Genomic DNA, 24,281 nt, shown 5'->3' with positions numbered 1-24,281 from the left:
GTGAAAAGATGCTGGTCAACTACCCACCAAATGCTCTGTGGAAATGTTGGTGAACCGTCTGCCAAATACACTGTGAAAATATTGGTGAACTATCTACCAGAAATGCTGTGAAAATGTTGGTTTGAACTATCCAGCCAGAAACTGTAAGACTGTGGCTGAGCTATCCGGGGCTCCAAGACGATACTGAGTGGATTAACATGAGTGTCCTTAGACTCTCAAGTGCAGTATCTTTAAGAGACCCGGAGCTGTGCTAAGGGACAAACCAAACAAAATAAAAAGAGCTGGAAGAGTCTACTTACTACCAGAGAACTAGAACAGTCCAGCTGAGAAGGATGAGCTGCAGCAAATCCACACTGGAATTGATCTAGTGTAAAATTACCTTGGTGTGCATTCAAAACTTACAGATATTTAAATAGGAGAACAAATCCATATAGATAAAAGCCTGCTTGTCTTTAGGGTGATTATACTGCTCGGGAAAGAAGGTAATTTCCTCCCACATGGGCACACGTACTTAAAATGTCCATTACAACCAGTGTGTAGGAGCTGGAAAAACGGCTCAGTGGTTGAGAGCCTCTGTTCTTACCTATTTAATAAATGGTTTAATAACGCATACAAAAGAGACAACTGGTCTTTTAGTTGCCACCTGGATGTGCCCCTGAATTTGGTTCTTAGCACCCACATAGTAAGATTCACAATGGCCCATAACTCCTGCTTCAGGAGATCCGGCACCCTCTTCTGGCCTCCTTGGGTACCCACTCACACAGACAGACACCCTTTCACGTGGATGAAAATGACAAAGATAAATCGTAAAAACAATAGCAGCGACATTCTGGAGCCCATTAACATCCCAACACATTGGGGCGGGGCTCACGAGGCCCCACCCCTAGCTGAGGAACTGTTGTCCTGATAGCTGCTAGGGAATGGTGGGGGGAGGGGGTTCTTCAGAGGCATCATCCGCTGGTAAATCGGTCATATCTCAGTAAATAAACCAAAACTCATGTTCATGCAAGTAGACCTAATTCAGTGGGTCATAAAAAGAAAATACATGCAAGAAGGAGAGATGGGGACTTGATAAGAAGAGGGGGTCCAGAGGGAGTGGGGGAGGAAGAAGAGAGGAAAACAGGCATGGGTATGATCAAAGTGCTCTATGTGCACATATGAAATTATCAAAAAAATTAATTACAGTATTTAAAAGGGATGGGACGTGCTGATCCCAGCTCTTGGAAAGCCAAGGCAGGAGTTCCCAGGCAGCCTAGACCACATGACAAGACTTCTTCTCCAAGAGAATTATTAATGATGGCTCAGGTGAGAGAGGGCATGGTGTGCACAGGGTCTTTGCTATTGGGAGGCTGTTTGTGTGTTTGTATGTATAGTGATGGGTTGCATTCATGACAGCGGTTTTTACAGCTGCATTTAATCTGCCAAGCAGAAAATGTAAATGTTACCATGTGGTGTAAGGACAAGTGAGACTGGGGGGTCCGGTGCTTTCTTCTTCCTGTTTTTCATCTATTAAGGAATAAGATGTTTATTATTCCTTAAACAAACTAAAGGATGTTCTTTCTTAAGACACGAGCTGCAATCCCCAGCACTACAAAAGAATGTTCTACGTGACCAAATCCCTCAGTGATAAAGGAAAACCACAATTCTTAACTATTTCCAAGCACCTGAATATTTGACCTTGAACTTACGGTCCTACCCCTTCTGCAGCCCAAGTGCTGGGACCAGAGGCAGACACAGCCATTTCTGGTTTACAATCTTTTAAAATAAAAAGAGGAAAGGACCGTCCCTCAACACACACACACACACACACACACACACACACACTCCTAGCAGGAGAAGTCCCAGTGCTTGTGTTGTCAGGATGGAGACCGCTGTGTTACCTGTGCGCTGGTCCAGGTAGGGGTTGCAGGGCACTCCCCAGTGTGAAGTGGGAACTGGCCCTGAAGGAAGCGCCATTAGCTTCTGAGCAGTGTGGGTCAGGAAATCCACATGCCTCCAAGACCCCGCTAGTAAGGTCAGTGAAGTGAGGCAGGTGAGGATGAAGCACAAGTCACCTCTCCCTTAACTCTAAAGGAAATATATGTAAATGACAGGGTGGTAACAAAAGAGCCTTTGTAACTCTGCCAATAGCGAGAGGCAGGCCCTGAACCCCAGCCCCTTCAACAAGGGAAACAGGCTTTACATCAAGCCTCCATTGAAGAGGAAAATCCAGATTTCCATATGAAATTCTCGTCTTTCTGGCCAAGGAGAGGGTTAGTAAATGCTTCTGTGTCTAGGAGTGCGTTGCTATGAGTTTGGCACCTAAGATCCTAGGAGGGCTTGCTATTTCCTGGTTTGGTTGGCTGCTTCTGGTGCCCTGGGCGATCATCCAGGCCAGGTATGAGGAAAGAGACAGGTGGTTCTGCGTGGGCGCCGCCTCGTGGGGGGAGCTCAGGAGCACGCTGGTCGCTGGAAAGGGAGTGGGAACCTTGAGCTGTCAAGTCCCAGAATTAAAGAAAATCTCTGTGTGTGGTCAGATGAGCCAGCTGGGTGGGGGTGGGGTAGAAGGCTAAAAGTGCAGGATTCTGCTAGGTAGCCTCTGGGAGCCTAAGAGCAGCTGATTTCAGGTTCTCATCAGCCTGGGCAAGGACTGCAAGGAAGACCCTACACTGACTGCCTCACCAGGTGCAAGCAAGGCTAAATTCAGGATTCCTGCATCCGTACTAAGGGGCCCTTAGGAGAGAGAGACTCCGGGCAGGCGCTGTACCCCTTCGCCTCTCCTCCGAAGCTGTTGCCATGGCCATAGGGGACTTTTGATGTGAAGCGCAATCACCCCCTCCTCTTTCTCCCTCCTCCTGCCCCCCCCCCAAGCTCGCCTTCAAGATGACGTCAGAGACGTCCGTCTCCCTGACAGGCCACCTGTAGGCTGGCCTCGGCTTTAAAGCTGCTGTGCCCCTGTCCCCCCGAAGTCCAGCGAGCGACCACCATATCCACGCTTGGGAGAATGCTGCGACTCCAGACCTACCTACCTCCCCTCAGCGTGAACACTGCGGCGGACAGGACAGACGACCCGAGTTAGGCAAGTACCCACCGAATTCTCCACCACCGAGCATCCTCCTCACCCACCCAGTCCCCGCACCCACTCTTTGACTCCGGGATGAAGGGGTTTCTTCCCGATAGAAACAGAGAGCAGAGGCTTTCCCCTACGGTCGTCTCAATTCCAGCCAGTGTTCCTGTCCAGTACCTTCACCTGGTCAAGGGTTGAGATTGGAGGAGCAGCCAACCCCAAGGTCCCAACCGGATTCGCGAGGTCGAGCCCCGAGGCTGCCCTGGAGGGGAGGGGCGGCTCGGCTCTAGGTACGGCGTCTCCCTTCCTCCAAAACGGAGGGCTGGGAAAGCGGCTCCGAAGCTCGCACTGAGCTCTCCGGCCACCTAGAGTAAAAGCGTTGTGTGAGGGCGAAGCCCCGCGCTGCCACCGGGTCTTCCGCGCCTTTCCATCAGACCGTAGGTGTAGCCGACCTGTTGCCTGCGGGAAAGCGTCCCACAAGATCCGAGCGCCAGGAGTCCACGCTGGAGTCAGCGGTGATTCTGCTGGGGAGCAACCCGAGAGTCCTGCGCCCACAGAAGGAAAACGTATACAGTGCCGGAAAAAGCAGCGGGTAACCATCCCAAAGCAGTCAACCCCACTTCCTACCCTCTAGCCCTGGGAAGGGAAGGGAGAGGCTTCGAGGGGTTGTGGGGGCTAGGGAAGCATGTCCTGAAAAGATGAAAGCGGGGCAGATATAACCCCGCCTCGCCTTCCCACTTTCAGGGTCCCAGTCTGAAGGTCAGGATCTGGCTACTTAAGGTCCCTGTGGTCGCTTACTGAAGATCCCGGCTTCAGCACCAGAAGCTGGACAGCACCTGGTCCGCACAGCGCCAAGGGTCGGTTCCCATGCTCTGCTCTACCTGTCGGGCACATGCCCACACTCCCACAGAGTCCATTCAGACGAGGCCAGGAGGTGAGATGCAGTTTGTAGAGGAAGTGTGTGTGTCGGGGGGGGGATCGGCTTTCTCATTTCTCCAAGGGTTCGAGTACCTAAGGAATTCTATGTCGCCTTCACAGGGTCTGGTGGGGCCCCTGGGCACTAGTAGTCTATAAAAAAAAAAACCACATTTGAGTCTGTCTTCTCCCTAAACTTTACTGGGAGTAAATGAAAGGGAAAAAAACACGAAGTTGAAGAGAAAAGATGTTAAGACTATGGTAGGAAATAGTACATAGTACATTGTGTCTGGGTGCCAACCTTTGGGGAGTAGATGATGTCTGCCCAAAATGAACATTCAGGTACACATTTTTTTTTTCAATCTGAAGAAGCCCTAAGGGCCTTTGTAGAGGAGCACAGATGATTGTTTTGCAAGGAAGGAAAAAGCCAGGGAGGGGGAGAGGCTGTCACAAAAGGGCTAATGGAGGTGGGGGAGGAGAAGAGCAGAGCGGACAGGACGCCAGCTCGAGTGTGGTTACCAAGCAACCACCCGCAGCCCCTGCTTCCTGTTGCCTTGGTAACAGTGAATGGAGGGGCTTTGGCTACTGTTTATCTGTGAGCACCTTGATTCTCTAAATTAAATATCTCCTGGTAGCCCCGCCTCAGCCTGGGCTGCGTGGGAGTCACTGCCATTCCCGTACTGCTCGCTGTAATTACCAGTGAGGATGCTCTAGAAGGTGATTTTTTCCCCCTTAAGTCCAGGAGGTAAGACCCATGAAATCCTTCCCGCCTGTATCCCAGCCCACTTCAGAGAGGTAATAAGAACCTGCCCAGCCATTTTCTTGGGATTTGCAGTTTAGGGTCCTCTCATTTATCCCTTTATACTAGAGGAACTGATCTCCTCTAACCTGCCCTCTCCCACATACACACCCTTTCCCCTTTAAGTGATGAACAAGAGAGATGCAAGGATATTGCTTAAGTGCATCTGCAGTAGATACAATTGGTTCAGCGGCCCCCTCCTATTCTTTACATGGGTCTGGATTGCCTCACCCCGAACTTCACACAGAGTGTAGCAAGGTAGACATGCCTCTCCCTTAACGTTTAGCCTCTTGTACGGCAGCACTGGATTCTTCAAAAGTCTTCCCTGCTTTTTTCCTCCTCTGCATTGGCTTCCTTAAAGCCCACACTTGCAGACTCTGTCCTCTGGCCCTTTCCCCTGTCCCTGGACCGGCAAACACTGACTCTGCTTTCCACCCTCTCAACATCACTTGTCTGCACTCATCTGGAACACATGGGCGAGAAATCATCCTGCCCACAGACTCTCAAAGGTGACTGTAGCCTTCTCGGGGCCCAAAGGGAAAAAGGATATGCCTAGGAAGGCACCCAGGCGACCTGTTGTAGGCATTGATTCATCTGGTGGTTCTCAGTAAGAGCCGAGAACTTGCTGCTTCTGAAACCGAGTCATTTTCACGCCGCTGTCAACTGGTGACACAGATGGAGGGGAGCCCTCCTGTTTCAGGCAGTGACCCCCAGGATGCCTCACACCAACAAATGCAATACTTCCATCCCCCCATATTGCTCATACAGTTTTATAAAGAGCCATTCTCAGTCTAGTCTATGTTTTAGTTCTCACTCCCCCTGTACAGTATAGGGGGCATTTACATCAAAATGCCTTTCTCTCCCATGTTACCATAGAAATTTCCTTTTACACCAAACCAGACAGCTGTTTTTTTCAGTTTTTTTTTTTTTTTTCAGTTTTCTGCTCAGGGAACTGTCTTTCTTTTACTAGTTCTCTGGGCCAGCTATCACTGATCACATCAGTGATGTCCCATGGCAACAGTAGTCTTTTTACTTTAAAAAAATTATTATTCTTTTTCTCATTTCTTTATGGACAAAGGGTTTACTTTCCTTTCAAGAAGACAACTTAGACCTTATTGGCCAGAAAGGAAAGTCAATCTCTCATTGGTTGGCATGTATCACTTTGTCGACCAATAAGAGGATGCCATTTATCCTTTACTGACTAGCTGAGAGAGCAGGTTACCCAGAATGACTGAATCTGCCTTAGTTTTTACCCAGGAGCAAAGGACGGGTTCTGAATTCTGGAACCTAGGATCAAGGTTTTGCTTTACCTGATTCAGACTGCACTTGATTTATATGAATTAAGTTTCCCACTTAGCTACTGATGGCTCACTCGAACATATCACAGAATACATTACTCTGTATTTTCCCGTTTTGTGATGCATCATAAATATATTTCCAAGCCAGTACAGGTTATTTCTAGCATCGGTACACAAAGGGCACAGGGATCTGAGATCTCTAGGAGTACAGATTTGGCCCTTAAGTGTGAGGGAGGGATTTGTGAAAATTTGGAGGGAACAGGATGGAGACGAAGAGGCGGAATGCCGCCTCACCTGCGATGGGCAGGTATCTCTGCATTTTGGACTCACTCTGCTCAGCCTTGTGCTCCGGGGTGGTTTTGCTTTTGCACTTTGGCAACTTCACAGCTGCCCTTTCGGTGTGAGAACCGGGAGGAAAGGCGACGACTCTAATACCGTAGAAGAGCGAACTGACCACTGCCCAGGAAGGCTCCTGGCAGGTAGGTGGTGAGGGTCCCTGGAACTGTCCCTGTTTTCTTCTTCTCTGCTCCAAGCCCTGAAATGCTGATGCGGACTTGCACTTCTCGGGACAAGCACCTTCATCTTGGACAAGCACCCTGATGATAGCTCGGAGGATGACTGAACGTGAGTACAGGCTCAATTTGTCTCTCCTTGGTTCTTGGGAGTAGTCAGACACCTGACCAGGATTTCACCATCAAGGGGCACCTCGTTTGCCCCCTCCCCGTCCCGAATTCAATCAGGACCATGCGCTCCAGGGCAAATTAGAGACTCTGATTCCTCAGAGGTTAGCTGTGCTCGAAGCAGAGGCTCAAGACCCGATCTTTCAGGACAGTATCGAGAAAAGCCCCCTGACTTCTCTGTGAGGAGGGTAGTTCAAGTCCTGTACCCACCCCCACCTTCGGGCTCTTCCTCCATATCTAAAGCTTCATAGTCTCCAGCCTGCTTCACAAAAGATACATGAAGGCTCAATTAATTGTTACCATGGTTACATGGAGTGGCCATACTGAGGATTCCTATCACCCATTACTGTCATGAGGTAAAAGAGAGGAGGGGTTTGGGGATCGTTGTCATGGAGGAAACCATGGAAACCAGGGTTGCTAAGGGGACAGCTCTAAATTCAGAGGAAAGAAATGAGAAGTGGGGAGTGACAGTGGGCTCAAGGGCAAGTCACTTTTCCACGATGCAATCCTCTCAGACTATGGCAATGGTTTGGGTACCTCACATCTTCCTCCAACTCAGAGAGAGGCTGGAGTTTAAGAATTTCAGAGAACCTGAACACCATCAGGCCAACCATTCTCACCGGATCTATCAGGAGAAAGGCAATTAGCAATGGATTGGTCCCACTCACAGTTCTGCTGCCTCTGGACTCTGCCTCTTTGCCACTGTTTCACCAGGCTGGTTAGTAAGAGCCCCCACTCCCTTGGGGAGCTTAGGGTAGGGCAGTGACTCAGTTGGTGGCTTTTGAGTCTGGGGTTCTCAAATCCAGGTCTGCAAAGTGGTATACAGATTGCTTCTCTTTCTTTCTGAAGTTCTCTGTCCTGTCCTTTGGCAGATCTCTTATCGCCTGAAGGTCATTCAGAAGGTCCCAAGAAAGTTCCACATCCTCCAGAAATACTGTAAGTATCAACCTTTCCTACCACCCACTCACGGCTCAGCAGCCCAGTTAGACTTGTTTGCTCTTTAGCGTGTGCTGAGGTCTCTGAACCTCAGAGCAGTCCTGCATTAGGATTGGGGTCATGCCTTGCATCCTTCACGAGGAACACCTTGGGGTTCAGTCAGGTCTGTGTAGATCTGTGCCCCGTCCCATGCTCTGGACTCTGAAGGGGTTGGACGGAAAGGCCTTCTCCAAACATCCCCGTCCCATCTGTCAGTGAATTTTCTCCATGTCCAGGCAAGCCCTTCCCCAGGCTAGATGAACAGAACAAATCAAAGAATGGAGGAGGGGTGGGGCGAAAAGGAAGAGCTAGTAATTAAAAGGCAAAAGAATTAAAGCACCAATCGGGAAGGGTAATAATCCTTCAGCTGCTGCAGAAATACAATTAGGGCCGTGTGCTTTTGGAGTTGCCAGGATATTGTGGCTTTTCCTGATTAAGGAACGGATGTGCCCTGCCCATGCAATTAGAGGCTGGCTCAGCAGTGGGGGCCTCACCTACTTTCTATCAGCAAGAGAAATTAACCAACCATACAGCCTACGTCCCCTGCCCGCTAGCCTCACTTCACTCTGAGTTGTGGCTCGTGAGCACTGGGACCATGTTTATCTTGGGCTCTCGGGAACCCTTGGGAAGGGGAGAAGAGGACTGGGGTGGGCACTACTTGGAGCTCTTTCTTTTCTGCTTTCTCTGCCCAGGCTCTTGTGATACTTGAAGAAAATATGGAGACGAGCTGCCCCACCTGCATCCCGTGAGAAATAAGATTTCCCTATGATTAGAGGAAGCGTCTTCACTGTGGAAAATAGGGTACTCCAGAGGGAGAAAAAAAGTAGAGAAATTATTTTTTCCCTGTTTGGAGCTAGAGACTCTGGGGAGTTCTGGGAGGGTGAGGAGGTATGCCTGGGAAGGTGGACAGTGTCGTGGAGAACATAGGGATTGTGGGAGTGGAGGGAAAAAAAGCTGGCCTTCGCTACAACTGCTGATGACAGGTGGTAGGGTCAAGGCCCAGAGGAGGCGGTCAGCAAGGCCATGTACCGGCCAGCCCCGTATGGAAGACTAGTGATTTTGTTGTTGTCTCTCTAAGCCCAACAACAAGTCCCAGTCTACCACATGGTGCTGGTCCTCTCGGCAGCTCTGGGGAGGTGGGGGAGCCCTGTTTCTGGATGTATTTTCTCTACCTCCTCCGTTCCCTAGCAAACACCTCCAGAAACCACCGAAATATTCCTCTAATGCCGCGACTGATGACACCTCAGAGGGACACCTCCAGAAACAAGGACATGGTACCTAGAGTGGGACAGGGGACAGGATGCCTGTCCTCGGGGGATGGTGAGCTGCTCTGCATCCACAAACCCTTCTGGGCTTATTCATTCACCTTATAAACTCCCCCTTGGTGAGAGGCACCACGGGGCCAACACACAGGGCTCGCAGAGGGCAGATGACCGTGTATACCAGCACAAGTGCGTGCGCTCCTAACCTAGGAGTCCAGAAGATTATTCCCTTGTGGGCAAGTGCGCCACGCAATCCCGACTGGTCCAGAAAGTCTGTGCCTGCCTTTGGGGAGTGATGATACAGGAAGAACTTTTTCAATGCTAATAAACGGAATTTTGGAAGCTCTGTCCCCTGCCTTTCCTTGGATGACACCTCAATGTCAAAAGTAGTCATTTTCCCAAGAACGTGGTGGCACATGCCTTTGATTCCAACTCTCGGAAAGCAGAGACTAGCCTGGGCTACACAGTAAACATCTATCTCAAAAGGAAATAAACAAGTGAAGGACCAGAGAAAGCCTTCCATGTCCTCCATCTTCTTTCTGGGTGTCTCATAGCCCAGGCTGGCCTCCAATTACTTTGGTAGCCAAGGATAATCTTGAACTCCTGATCCTCCTGCTTCTTCCCCCTGAGTGCTAGAATCATAGGCGTGTGCAACCATGCTTGGTTTATGCAGTGTTGGGGCACCGAGGCTTCACACAAGAGAAGCAAGCACTCTACGGTACTTTGATTCTTCCACCCCCCCCCCTTTTTTTGCTTTCTCTTCTTTTCCTCCTCTCCCGCTCTTTGCCCTCCGTCCTTCCCCCTCCCTCCTTCCTGACATTCACTCATTCATTCTTTTGCTGTACTAGAGATGGAACCTAGGGTCCCGTGCCTGTTAAGCAAGTGCTGTACCCCTGTGCTACACCCCAGCTCCTCCCTTTCTTGACGCCCCTGTCTGGAGGCCACCGTGCCCTAATGTGGGCCCCAAGTCCTGATGTCGACACCCAAGGTGGAAACAAGTTTCTCAACAACAAGCTCAAGTCCCTTCCATGCTGAGCCGCACTGTCGTCCCCAACCCGTGAAGCAGAGTGGGGTGCAGAACCTTACACTGAGAGTGGCCAGTCGCCTTTAGAAATCACATGACCTATAACCTTCGGCTAAGCGCAGCTCAACGGGGCTGTCTACCACTTGGAAGCCGTTGTGAACCACGTCACTTCACCCCCGTTGCCACCGCCCCGCCTCCAAGTGGCTCTTTCCAATTTCCAGCCTCTCGAGTTTCTCCTTGCTCCAACCCTGCCAGTAGGCAGCCAGTCCTATTGAAAATCTCATTCACACTCAAGAAGGCTACAAATTGGGTCACTCAGCAGGTGTCCGACCTGCTAGCGGCAGGGCGGCGCGGACCTGCCTGCACCGGGGAGTGTTAAAAGAGAGGGCGTGCAGAGTTGGCAAGACAAGAGGAGGGAGTGGAGCCTCTCCCCAGATGCCCTCCGCATCCAGGGGTGGCACGGGAGATGAGAAGGGTTCCATCTTGTGTTCATGAAGACAGACTTTAGGAAGGGGAAGGAAGTGAGGTATATCTCTGATCTGAGAGATGGATAAGACCCACCCTATGGGTGTGGAGCACAGTCCTGACTCTGAAATCAAACTCCTCCGGTTCAAACCTTCCTCTGCTTTCACTCTGTGTGACTTCGAGATAGGCACTCGCCATCTCTGAGATTCAGATGTAATTGATCCCGTCTATCTGGGTGGTTATGATAATTAGGCAAGGGGTGGGGTTTCATCCACGGGATGGCATTTGGGTCTCTTTCCTCCTCACCAGCCTCGGTCACCGGCTTTTACTTTGAAGCCGGAATAAGTGAGAACCACATTTTTCTACGAGCCTCCCTTGCCATGTAGCTTTATCAGTCAATTTAATATTAATCTTACCCATCCCCAGAGCAACATCTTGTCTATTTCAAGCCAATCGATACATAATAAAAAAAAAATATGGAGTTTGATCAAACCTCTCACTTTAAAGACATAAATCAAGGTTTAGAAAGGTGACAACGTGCCTCTTAAGTTACTTGGCAAAATAGATAATTCTTTACTAAGAGAAGGTGACATTTTAGGAACTCTACAACACCAAGGGGTCGTTGACTCAAGGGTCAGAACTTCTGGAAAGATCACCTTGCGTCCGTTTGCTTTGATACACAGGGCTGCAGCGCCCTCTGCTGGTCCCTGGGTACACGCTCTTCAGCGGCCGTTCTCGGTGGGCCAGGTCAAAGACTCCAGACCTTGAGAAGTCAGAATCTTGGGCTGTGACCCAAAATGTCGGTAGTTTACCAACCAAGCTCTCCAGGATCAGACGAAACTGAGGACTACTGATTTAAGGATTAATTTGATAAGTGAAGAAGATGTGGCTTAGCAAGCAACAATGGGGAATAGAATTCTCCAGATGGAAACACCTCAGTGTTGCATAATAAAGAGTAAAGTGTAGTATTAACCCATACCTGAGTGCTGCACCTTCTCAGGAGCTGGGAGAATATAATGGCACCACAAATGTCTAGGTCCAAAGTCCAGCTCAGTCACCGTTGAGTTTGGAGTGCTGTTGGAAGGGGAAGCCGTGTGAGCAGAGTCAGTGAATGATTTACATGTGCACCCTTGAACTTGGTCCAGCTTCTGGATCACTAAGCAGCCTGTTAGCTTGGAGACAGGTTGCTGGGCTGGTTTGTGGCTCAGTGGTGAAGGACTTGCCTAATATGTCCTAAGGCCCGTGTTCTATCCATGGCAACACTCACAAATTGCTAGGTCCCACCCCTTTATTTCTCATTCGGTGAGTCCAAGCACTTCCCAGGCAATGCTCGTGGCTCTGAAAGCCTGTCAATCAGATTATCATCCGCCTTTCAGATCTGCACCCAGTTCAGCATCAACAGCACCTGCAGCTGCCCTCAGAACGGGTACACATTGGCAGGCAGGATAGCACATTTGTACATAATAATTTGCAAAAGCAAAGTATCAATTCTCGCCAGGTGGGGGTGGCCCAAGCCTTTAATCCCAGCACTCGGGAGGCAAAGGCTGGCAGAACTATATTTCCAGGACAGTCAAGGGCTAAACAGAGAAACACTTTATTGGACAATGAACAAACAAACAAAAAACCCAAATCAAGTCTTACATTCCAAATGCTTCTCTTCTCCCACTTGCACTTGCCAAATAGTTAAAGGTAACCTTAAAGCTGGGCAGTGGTGGTGGCATACGCCTTTAATCCCAGGAGGCAGAGGCAGGAGGATCTCTGTGAGTTCGAGGCCAGCATGGTCTACAGAGCTAGTTCCAGGACAGGCTCCAAAGCTACAGAGAAACCCTGTAACAAAAACAAAACAAAAAAAGGTAACCTTGAACTTCTGACCCTCCTGCCCCCACCTCCCAAATGCTGTGACAGCAGACAGCAGAGGTTCGCCGCCACCGCACCTGGTTTACGTGGTGTGGCGATCAAACTGTGCTTCCTGATTGAAAGGATGGAGAAGGAAGGGTCCCTAGAGGTGGGACTTGAGCAGAGCCCAACTCACAAAGTTTCTGTTCTGGAAAAGCCCCAATCCTTTTGGATGGAGAACAGATGTTTTCACTCCAGGGTTGGGAAAGTGAACACAGAGGCTTCCGTTGGGAAGTGAGGGTGGGTCCTGCCATCCACAGTCAAAATGACAACTGTCCCGAATGTCTGGAACCTCCGTTTTTTTCTGTTTGCTAATATTTCTGTCATAAACCTAAGTAGTCACAAAGGATGCACGGAAATATTGACATCTTAAAAACAGTTTTAGGGGGGCTGGAGAGATGGCTCAGAGGTTAAGAGTATTGCCTGCTCTTCCAAAGGTCCTGAGTTCAATTCCCAGCAACCACATGATGGCTCACAACCATCTGTAAGGGGGGTCTGATGCCCTCTTCTGGCCTTCAGGCATACACACAGACAGAATATTGCATACATAATAAATAAATAAATAGATAAATAAATATCTTTAAAAAAAAAACAAAACAGTTTTAGGCCAGCATGATCACTCAGCCAGTAAATGAGCTTGAGCTTGCTGGCATACGTGACAACCCGAGTTCAACACCCAGGACCCTCATGATAGAAGGAGACCTAAACGCACGCATGCACACACACACACACACACACACACACACACACGCACAGACGGCACACACACACACACATGCAAACATACACCGTAAAATACGAGTGTTGGAGATAGAGCAGGTTGGTAGAGTGCTTGCACACAGAAAGTTATGGGTCTCACCCCCTGCATTTTACACCTGAGTGTGGCAGTACATGCTTATAACGTTAGCACTTGGAAGGTGGAGATAAATTCAACATCGACCGGGCAATGGTGGTGCACACTTTAAATTCCAGCACTCCAGAGGCAGAGACAGGTGGATCCCCGTGAGTTCGAGGCCAGCCTGGTCTACAGAGGGAGTTCCAGAACAGGCTCTAAAGCTACAGAGAAACCCTGTCTCGAAACACAAAGACGACAAAAAAGTTCAAGGTCGTCCATCGCTATGGAGCAAGTTGGAGGCCAGCCTGGGCTACATGAGACTCTTAAAAATACAGGCTGGTGAGATGGTTCAGGGGGTAAAGGTGCTTGCTGCAGGAGTTGGGTCCCCAGAACCCACCTGGAGGAGGAGAGAACCAACTCCTGCAGGTTGTCTTCTGACCTCCACACCCACTCCGTGGCATATTCATACCTATATAGATAAAGAATAAATGTATTGAAAACAAAAGGCAAAATATTTTCCCAAATCAACAAAACCCAACATTGGCATGTAAGTGCAAACAAGCCTCTATAGTATAGCCATCTTGATTTTAACTTTGCCAGTTTTTTTTTTTGTTTTGTTTTTGAGACAGCTCCCTTGTAATTCAGGTGTTTTCCAACTTGCTATGTAGCCCAGGATGACCTTGTACCCCTCAACCTTTGCTCTCACCTCCCAAGTGTTGGGGTTACAGACATGTGCCACCACTACCCAGCACATTATCTTTGGAGACAGTGCCTCGGTGTGTAGGCCGAGCTGGCTTTCCTGCCCATCACATCCTCAATTTTTAGAAACACATGAAAAAACTCTTGGAAAGGTAAGCTGGGTGTGGCGGCAAGCGGTTGGACTCCTAACACTGGTATGTGGGAGGCAAGAGGATCAGAAGTTCAAATTCATCCTCGGCTACACAGAAAATGCGGGGACATTAAATCAACTTGATGCAAGGGGGAAAAGAAAATGTGGGGGCAGCCTGAGCTACATGAGGCCCTGTCTCAAAAAAATCAAATCAAATAAATATTGAAGTTGAAATATAGATAAATGAATTGGAAAATCAGTGCAGAAGACGCAAACCTGATTTTTCAAGTTTATCATATACTGTATATTATTATTAAAGTATATATATATTTTAAAAAAGATTTTATTTACAATGTATACAATGTTTTGTCTGCATATATGCCTGCAGACCAGAAGAGGGCACCAGATCTCATTAAAGATGGTTGTGAGCCACCTTGTGGTTGCTGGGAACTGAACTCAGGACCTCTGGAAGAGCAGTCTATTTTATTACATTATTTTATATTTTATTTTGGGGTGGGGAGGTCAAGCCAGGGTTTCTCTGTGTAGCTCTGGCTGTTCTCGAACTAGGTCTGTAGACCAGGCTGTCCTGGAACTCACAGAGATCCACCTGCCTCTGCCTCCCGAGTGATGGGATGAAGGCGTGCGCCACCACCCGCCCTGCGTACACGGTTAATATTTCACCGGATTCTCAGAACCCAGAGGCGGGACGGGCTGCAGGTCCCCCTAGGCAGACGTGGGTGTGCTGCGTGTGTCACTAGATCTTAAAAAGCTGAATATCACTGGGCATCCGAACAGAAACCGGACGCCTTCCCGGGTGTCAGTGGCAAAGAGCGCATGTGTTATTCGGTCTCTTGCAAACCTCCGAACACCGCCCTCTCCCCGCACAAGCCACGCCCCTGTTTATGGCTCCTCCCCTTCTGGTCTAGCACACCAACTCAAGACAGACCAATCAGAAGAGGCCTTAGGCGGGCGCTACGGCCCAGGGAACCAACAGACAGACAGCATAAGCCGGGCTTGTCCGGGCAAGTAGCCGGCTCAGCCGGCAGGGATTCCACGTGTAGGCCGGGAAACGCGGCCGGGTCTTCAGGTAAGCTGGGGGTCGGCCGTGGGGGATCCCGGGCCGCCGGTTTCTGTCACCAGTCGCCTGCCGGTCTCAGGGCGGGGCGGAGCGGTGTGCAGCCAGGCCGCACGCGATCCCGGCCTGGCTTGGGGGCTGTGGGCCTACGGAGGGGGCGGTGCTGGCGAGGAGCCTAAACCGGACGGCACAACCACTGGGGAGCACGGGGCTCTCCTTTCATTTTTTCTTTGGTCTGGTAAGCTTTTGGATAGCACCGGGAACCTTATTGCGCCAGACTTTCCCAAATCGGGGTGATTGATTATCAGTATCGTGACCTGAGGATAGGGGCTTGGGTCCTGTCCCCAACCTTTGCCTTCTACCTATTCCAAGCTCGCGGTTAGTGGTTAAGGGACAGTGACTTCCCCAGGTCATCAGGTTAGTTCATGCTAGAACAGGGTCTCGACCGGCCCTCTGATAGACATCTAGTCTACCAGCAGGCAGGTGGCCCTTAGACTCTGCAGTTCCTTGGGAGCCGTCTCATCTGGAGCCCTTTAGGACCAGGGACCGTCACCGGAAAGCCGAATGCCTACCATATTGACTCCTGAGCAGAGTTAAGGTGAGAAAACTTGGTGCGTGCCCTTGCCGACAGGGCTGTGGCCTCTACTTCACTCCAGCTAAATTGAGCTCCATTCAGGGGCTGCCAGCCCTAGAAGTGGGTTCCGTTGGTGATTGTTGGTTCCGACATCTCCATAGGGCCAGAGACGGTAGGAGATGACTGCTCTTATCTCTTCAAATACAAGGCCACACAGTCGACTTCTCGAGGGACCCTAATTTTAGCTTCTTTCAAACCTTGCCAGCAGAGAAAGTCTGTCCTACCCCCCAAGTCCATGATCAGCAGGGCCAGCACAGGTCTTGTAGGCCGGTTTTCCTCCCCCACTGCTGGGCCAAGGCAAATTGAGATGCAGTCCAGTTTGTGAATAGGAGGGAGTTGCTGACAACCTCTTTTGCAAAGAGGGGGTGCTCTTTTGGAGACCGGAGGAGCAGGCTGAGAGCAGGTGAGTCAGCAAGAGTCACTGAGTCTCCCCCTGGCTAAGTCAGTACTCCTCTGGCATCAGCAAACACAGCGCTCCCCTCCTTTTGCTTCCTACTCCTGTGCCACTCCTACCCAGGCTCCCAGTCTGACCTCATCCTCCAGTGAGGTAGCTGTGATGTCCCCTAAAGCCCTCCCGTGACTCCTTCTCCTTGTCTTACTGAGCTTAGCCTGTGTCCCTTGTGGTGGCTCACTGTGCCCACCCACCTGTCTCCACGCCCCCTGCTACCTCGCTGCTCACAGGCTGCACCCGATTCTTGGCCCTCTCTCCCCCGGCTCTTGGCTTTGTGCCTGTCGCTTCTCTTTTCTGAGCAGCCCGTCCCTCCCTGGGCTGCCTGGGAAATCCATCTGCAATCCTGCAGCATCCCCTCTAATTGCCAGGCTCTCCTTAACTCTGTGCTTCTTCCTGTTTTGGTGCCTGCCTAGCTTCTTAGTTTCCCTTCCGGTCAGTCCCTTTGCTCTGTGGTTCCAAGGACGTTGAGCTCTGTGGTGCCCCCAGACTAGACACTGGGAGACCCTGGGAGACCCAGCTTGGGCTTCTGAAGAGAGTCTTCCGTCAGAGAGGGAGAGCAGACACAGGAGGGCTCTGCAGCTTGCTAAAGCGAGGGATCCCTGAGGTGGACCACCTGTTGCCTGAGGAGCGTAAACCTCAATGTATCGCAGCACACAGGGTGAATTTCTTTGCTTCCTCTGGTAGATGGTTAACGTTCTAGATCAGTGCTACTGGTCCAGCTGGGGTCTTGGGCCTCCCTCACTTGACCAACAGACACCAGGCTGAGTACACCAGCCTGGGGTAAGGGTGGCTTGTGGAAGGATCTCAAAGGTCAGTGGCATAAGATGAAGTGGTACAAAGGAAGCTGTAATCCATCTTATACTTTATAGTGTGACCTGATGACCTCAGGTGGCCCCTCTGCCGGAGCACCAGGTTATTCCTTGGTGTCTCTGCTGCCCCCTCCCTCTTCCCTGCGGGGTTACTGTTCCCCATGTACACGTGGAAGTGACTTCTAGGAACCATCCGCAGGCCCTTAGTCTTGTTTCGCCTTCTTGTGCTTCTAACCAGCCCTCGGCACACCGTCGGCTGCATCTCTGTGTCTTTGGGCAGCCCAGGCTTCTCGGCCCAGGATCCATCTTCTCAGCCGCCCAGCATCCGGCACAGTTGGGACCCCAGAGAACCTCCTGGCAATTCTGGGAGATGCAGGGGTTCCAGAGCTGCAGCTGGGTCAGCAGGCCTTGGAGGGGTGTCTGTTGGGAGGGGCAGCGAGTCCAGATGGAGGCAGCTCTGGCCTAAGGATAGCTGACTGCCCAATGTAGGACAGAGAATGGGCCTCGCTGGAGGAAGGGGCAGAGAGCTAGCTATGGAGCCTTACTGTGAGTGGGGTGTATGTATGCCAGACCCAGGGAGGTACAGCAGTTTATAGAGACCTAGGTTAAGCCTTGCTCTGCAAATTTCAGCTTTGGGGATTTCGGATGAGTGACGTTAGGTGGAATCCTCTGTCGCTGTAACCTTTGCTTTCCTGTAGCTATCCTCCAACAGTCTGGTAAGCTACCGCTTTTAGAGGCAAGCTTCAGCGTGGACTCTGGATTCCTAACAGCCTTTAACCAAGTTCCTCAGTTCCTGGGCCTCATTTCTCTTGTGCAAAATAAGGGCGATGGTACTTGGTGATATCAGTGGGAGGTAGAATGACTCCACGTGGCATTTGCAGAAGGCATGTATGGTATGTGCGGTGTTCACGTGCAGTTCTTAGTAAAGGTGTCTGAGTTTCCATTAGGTGCTTGAGCTGCAAATACCACAAGATGAGAGGCAGTGTGGCCTGGCATCCTCCTCCCAGCCCCTCTTCCTATGTGATCTCTCTCCAGTGCACTGCCCCGTTGGAAGATAGCCTCCAGGGCTCCTCTTGCCTCTAGCTGTGAGCTGCCTGGCATGGTGCTGGGAGAAGCCCCTGAGTCTGCTCAGTGTCCATCCCTCACCGGCCTGAATACCAAGGATGTGGTTCGGAAAAGGCACAAGAGGAGAAGCCGGCAGCACCAGCGGTTCATGGCCCGCAAAGCCTTGCTCCAAGAGCAGGAGCTGTCAAGCATGGCCCCAGGGCCAGGATCCTGCCCTCCGCCCTCCCCGTCACAGACACCAGCAGACACAGAGGCTTCGGGCAGCAGGAGTCAGCGTCCCAAGGCCAGGTCAAGCAGCAAAAGGCCTGTTCCTAGAGAAGCCCCAGGACCTGGGCCCAGCAAGTGTGTCGCCATTGACTGTGAGATGGTGGGGACAGGCCCCCATGGGCGTGTGAGCGAGCTGGCCCGCTGCTCTGTGGTGAGTTACAACGGTGATGTTCTCTACGACAAGTACGTCCGGCCTGAGATGCCCATTGTGGACTACCGCACCCGCTGGAGCGGCATCACCCGCCAGCACATGCGCAAGGCCATCCCCTTCCAGGTGGCCCAGAAAGAGGTGAGGACCAGAATGGCAGTTTGGGGAGAGAAGCCCTGATTTAAGTCGCCACCAGGGAGTGTGGGGCCTTGAGAAATCACTTCAGCAAACACCCAGTTCCTTTTCCAGAGACTGGGTTATTAAAATGCAGGTGCTGCCTCTGCAGGGCTGCCAGGCAAGGCAGGGAGCAGCTGCTAGGAAGGCTTTGGGAAAGGGAAAGGCACAACAACTCACAGAATGTTTGGAGGCCGTAAAATTTGCCTACAGTCCGGTCACAGTCAAGGGCCGCTGTTTTTGCCCCTCTCCTTATGGCTTCTCAGTGCTTGGAAAAATGATTACTAGTCAGGGGATCCCACTAATATACTAGGAATCTGCGAAGGCATGTGACCTCAGGAAATGTTAAAGCCTTGTAAGTAGACTGGGATCCTTGCCCCAGGGTCGTTTATGAAGACTGTTCCACATGTCTCTAGGGCTCTTGATGTGGTTGTCTAAAAATCATAGCTAAGATGGGCATAGTGACACACGCCTTTAATCCCAGCCCTAGAGAGGCAGAAGCAGGCTGACCTCTTTGAGTTCAAGGCCAGCTTGGTCTACAAAGCAAGTTCTAGGACAGCTAGGGCTAAACAGAGAAATCCTGTATTGAAAAAAAACAAAAACAAAAAAAAATTATGCCAAGCAAGCTTGCCCCATAAATAAGCCACAGGGTTAATTAATCAACAGAACCATGCCTAGAATTATAGTATTATATTAATAGTGGATGTAATTATATGCAAATATATTATAAATAATACATATATTAATGTATTAAAGATGTATTTATAAGGCACAACACTCAAAAGACTTGGTGCTGCCACAGAAACAAAGAGAGACCTAATTAAAATGGCACTACAGTTTTTCCTATGGTTAGGAAATACAGGGGACACCAGTAATGCCCGTGACTAGGAAAGGCCTGAAGCTTGCTGTGGCAGCAAGGGCAGGAGGAGGGACGTGGGGCTGTGGGACGTGGCGGTGGAGGTCCTGAGTCTGACACTCTGTTAGACTGCGTGGCTCAGCACCAGGCAAGCAGACAGTTGCTGGCAGATGTTTGAGATCTGTAGTGCTATGTGTTCTTGGTTCTACTCAGCTAGCAGCAGCTTTCTGCAGTCATGCATTGTTTCTTCAGAGGTAAAATTATGCAGAAATAAAGGTGAAATTACACTCTCAGGTTGTACCCTGTCACAGTTGTATTAGAACAAAACTACTTTTTATTAGGATTAGGACAGTTCGGGAAATACTGATAAACCTCATCTTGTGACCTTTGTCACAGTGTGCCGACTACTTTTGTTAGCTTGACATAAGCAAAGTCATTTAAGAAGCATGAACTGAAATTGAGAAAATGCCCCCACCAGATTGGCCTGTGAGCAAACCTGTGCTACATTTTCTTGATTGATGATTGGTGTGGGAGGGCCCAGCCCACTGTGGGCAGTGCTACCCCTGGGCTTGTGGTCCTGGGTGTATAAGAAAGCAAGCTGAGCAAGCCAGTAAGCAGCACGCCTCCATGGCCTCTGCAGCAGCTCCTGCCGTTGAGTTCCTGTCCTGACCTCCCTCAGTGATGGATTGCGGTATGGAGCTGAAAGATGAAATAAACCCTTTGCTTCCCAGGTTGTTGTGGTGTTTTATCACAGCAATAGAAACCCTAAGTTAGATTTGTTCCGTGATGTCCTAAGCATTGCTTTGGGAAGACTTGATCATGAATAGAAGCAGCAGGAACGTAAGTCCATGTGAGCCCTCCAACTCTGATCCCTGCCGTCCAGGTTTGTAGTTGGTGGTGATCCCCAGATTCACTTGGGAGCTAGGTTTGATCTCCATCCCACTTGATGAGGCTGGGGGTGATCCCAACCAAAAACCTAAATGTATCTTACTCATCTGCCACAAAAACTGGGTCCCATGCTAACAGGGGTGGGCTGTGGAAGGCTAAACAGCTGATGATGGGAGTTAGCAGGCCTTTAGCTCTGTTTCCCTGAGTGTGAGGAAGGTGCTGGGCAGGGAGGAACAGGATGCGCCCAAACACAGCTGCAGAGCAGGTTTAGAGGGTATGGAGGAGGAGCCAGTGCCCACAGGAGCAAGGAACAAGGGCTTCTGCTTAACTGTGTATCTGCCAGAGCCGGGCACGGTTCTGTTGGTTTCATTCAGCAGGTCTTTATTGTTCAGGAAATAAGTTGGCTGGGAGGCTAGGTAGGAGGATTGATGTTGTAGCTTGGACTGCTGAGTGAGAGCCTTGTCTCCAAAGGACCGGCCCAACCAACAAAAGCAAATAAGTAAATGCTGTGCTCCCGTGAGTAGCACTGGTCAAGCCAAATGGAGCTAACTGCGGGGGTGGGGGTGGGGTGACTAGAGCCCTAGGGAAAGCCAGATCCATACTTAGAAAGTGTAGATAGCTTAAAAGAAGGACCAGGGCTCCTAGGTAGACGAGAATAATGGGAGCCCTCCAAGGAATACTGATGAGCTGAGACTTGAGGGGGTGAGAAGGCCTTGCCGCCTGTGCCAGTGGAAGCCGCTGGGATCTCTCGAGTTGAAGGCTGACTCACATCCATGGCTTCCTTTGACCCTCGCATCTGTCCCCTGGAATGCTGGGATAGTATCCCTTTTGCATTGGTATTCAAACTTGGGGCATCATGGTCGACTGGGGCGCCTAGACTCACTGCTGCCTCCCTGTAGAGGGGTCCATGCCCAGTGCCACGGGTGCTCAGATGTGTCTGTCTCACGACAAGGGCCTTCCTGCCTCCTCCAGATCCTCAAGCTCTTGAAGGGCAAGGTGGTGGTGGGGCACGCGCTACACAATGACTTCCAGGCCCTCAAGTACGTTCATCCTCGGAGCCAGACCCGGGATACCACTTACGTCCCAAACCTGCTCAGTCATCCCAGCTCCCACACCCGAGCTCGGGTCTCCCTTAAGGACCTGGCCCTGCACCTGCTCCACAAGAAGATCCAGGTATGTGGTGCCGAATCTCTTGGGAGGGGGGAGGCTCATCTGACTGTCAAAGCTGCTAAACTGGGGATAGGGCTGTGGACCGTCGCTTACATACAAGCCACACCGGTATAGCCCCTTCCTTTCCTGTGTGAATTCCCTAGTGATCGTCAGGTTTTTCTAGGCTCATCTCTTTAAGTCTTAGCCCACCTGACTCCTGGCTATATCCTGTATAGGCTATATCCCATAGGATGTGTTCTGACTCACCCTTAGATTTAGGGGTCTGTGACTCTGTTGGGTTTTGATATCCATCTTCTAACTTAATGAGCAGGAATTTTTTTTTAAATGTGTATTGATGTTTGGCCTGCATGTGACTCTATATGTGGCTTGCTTTTGGGGGCTAGAAGAGGGCATCAGATCCTCTGGGACTGGAGTTATCGACAGTTGTGAGCTGCCATATAGGTGCTAGGAATTGAGCCTCGGTTCTAGGGATGAGCAGCCAACCCCAACATAAAGGGAGGGTTATTTGGTCCACGTGCTAAGGCAGAACCTCATGGTGGGAGCATGTGCAGTTATATACCCCACAGTGACTAGGAAACAGAGGAATAGGGACAGAATACCCCCAAGGTCGTTCTCTGGTGATCTGTTTCCTTAAGCTAAGACCCACCTCAGAGTTTCTAATGTCTTTCAGAATAGAACCCTCAGCTGGGGAACAAACACAGGAGCCTTTGGGATATAGTTCGTTTCTAAATTGTAATAGCCTCCATCCTGGGATGTGTGCTCTTGACCCTTGGATGCCGGCTTCGCTTCTGCGTTATGGTCAGGCCCATTTCAGCACCTAGTGATGTCTTCTGCTCCTGTCCACAGGTAGGACATCAGGGACACTCGTCTGTGGAAGATGCCATGACAGCCATGGAGCTCTACAAGCTAGTAGAGGTCCAGTGGGAACAGCAAGAGGCCGACAATGCCAAGGCCCAACCCGAGGACGGAGCACCCGACAGCAGCACTGACGTGGAGCAATACATGGAGGACCAGTACTGGCCTGACGAGCTGGCCTAGAGCACCAGTGGAGACATAAGGGAGTGAGAGGATGGAGCCTGCGGGTGGCGGATGGGGCAGGAAGCCGGGAGTGGTCCCTCTAGGCAGACCTGGGAGACAGGGTCAGGGCACTCACCTGCCCGCGTGCGGGTTCACAGCGCCTGGTATCTAAGGAATGCTTTTCTTCAATCCCTGTGGTTCTGCAAAGGACACTAGCGTTGTAGTGCCCAGGAGGTACAGGGAAAGTGCCACGGGACTGTCCAAGGCTGTCCCTGGCTCCCTGAGCCAAGTCTGGGCTCACTGCTCTGCTGTTCTGGCATACAGTGTCTCCCTGGGGGTGCTGGGTGCTGTGGGTGTCCTGGAGCTCCCTCTCCCCCTCTGGCAGGGTGAAGTTCGGCTGCTGTTGCCACCTCTCCTCTATAGATATGTTTAGGATCATAGTAACTTAAATAGTTAAGAAAGGCCGGGCGATGGTGGCGCACGCCTTTAATCCCAGCACTTGGGAGGCAGAGGCAGGCGCATCTCTGTGAGTTCGAGACCAGCCTGGTCTACAAGAGCTAGTTCCAGGACAGGCTCCAAAGCCACAGAGAAACCCTGTCTCGAAAAACCAAAAAAAAAAAAAAAAAAAAAAAAAAAAAGTTAAGAAAGCCCTTTAAAGAAGACACCCGTTCCCTGTCCCTGACTTTCTTAGATGTCCTATGTCCTAAGGGTAACTTTAGGGGACTAATAAGCAAGGGTTCAAATCACACTGTTCCCTGACAATGCCTCATCATTAGGCAAGCCTGTGGCATCCCCTGTTGAGCCTGTTTCCCCCTGTAAAGTGGGGGAGCGCGATAGAACCTACCTCGTGGGTATTGAGGTGCTTCGTGTGCGTCCTCGTGATGAAAGAGAATGGTCTCTATTCCGGCCACTGCCTGGCTTCCCAGCCGCTGTGGCCCAGGCAGGATTCTGGTTTGGCTTTTCTAGCAGGTGAGGTGGAGCCAGGGCCCGGGCACTGCAGGAGAGTTCGGAGTTGTCTGCAGGTCTTGCTTCATAGCAGCATCCTGCCGCTGTGGTATTTGGGAAAGTGACAAGTCACCCAGACAGGGTCAGAAAGGAAGAAACACTACCGAGACCACACCTGACTGCTGCCAGCCAAGGACCTGATGGCACAAAACCTTAGTCATAGATTGTTTGCTGGCCGGCTCCTCCCTGCCAGGGGAAGAGATGGAGCTGGCCCAATCGTCACCACTTCTGGCCTGGCGCCAGGGGCAAGCTCTGGTTTCCTTAAAAAGCAGCAACTTGTGCCAACCTCGCTGCTCGGTGAATCTTGATAGCTTCATTTGCTGGTTGAAGGGTGGTGGGATGGATAGCCTGTGTACCGGGAGAAGCCTGCTTGCTCGTGTAGGATCATTAATGCGGGAATAAAACTCAACTGGACAAGTAGCTGAAGTGGTCCTCTCTATAGTCAGGCTGGGCGGAAGGGGGGTTGGCTGAGGGGTGGGGAGGGCTAGAGCACCAAGTTTTGCCGGGTGCCTGTCTTAAGGTGGCATCTTTCAGAAGGGTACACATTAGATCTAAAGCAGCTTCCGGCTTCCTTTTGGAGTTGCCCTGTTACACAGCACATGATCTAATTTGATCTCTCCCCAAAGCTGTGTTCTCACATTAAAAATCGGGGGATTTTTGTTTGCTGTTGGAAAAGGATCTCATGGTAGAGCCCACGC

At 50.8% G+C, this 24,281-nt stretch overlaps 1 protein-coding gene across 1 annotated transcript; it reads left to right on the top strand.

Moving 5' to 3' along the window:
- The first annotated feature begins 15,015 nt into the window (after positions 1–15,015).
- Aen (apoptosis enhancing nuclease) lies at positions 15,016–24,003 on the top strand. The gene is made up of 4 exons (XM_057756680.1): positions 15,016–15,111; positions 18,029–18,614; positions 21,364–21,564; positions 22,408–24,003. Exons 2-4 carry the CDS (start codon positions 18,093–18,095, stop codon positions 22,597–22,599), a joined length of 915 nt encoding a protein of 304 aa, XP_057612663.1. The 5' UTR covers positions 15,016–15,111; positions 18,029–18,092; the 3' UTR covers positions 22,600–24,003.
- The last annotated feature ends 278 nt before the right edge of the window (positions 24,004–24,281 follow it).

The sequence above is a fragment of the Chionomys nivalis genome, chromosome 23, assembly GCF_950005125.1.
Source record: "Chionomys nivalis chromosome 23, mChiNiv1.1, whole genome shotgun sequence".
In the NCBI taxonomy this organism is placed as follows: domain Eukaryota; kingdom Metazoa; phylum Chordata; class Mammalia; order Rodentia; family Cricetidae; genus Chionomys; species Chionomys nivalis.
The sequence above is the reverse complement of the archived record's forward strand: the minus strand, read 5'-3'. Positions and strand labels throughout refer to the sequence as shown.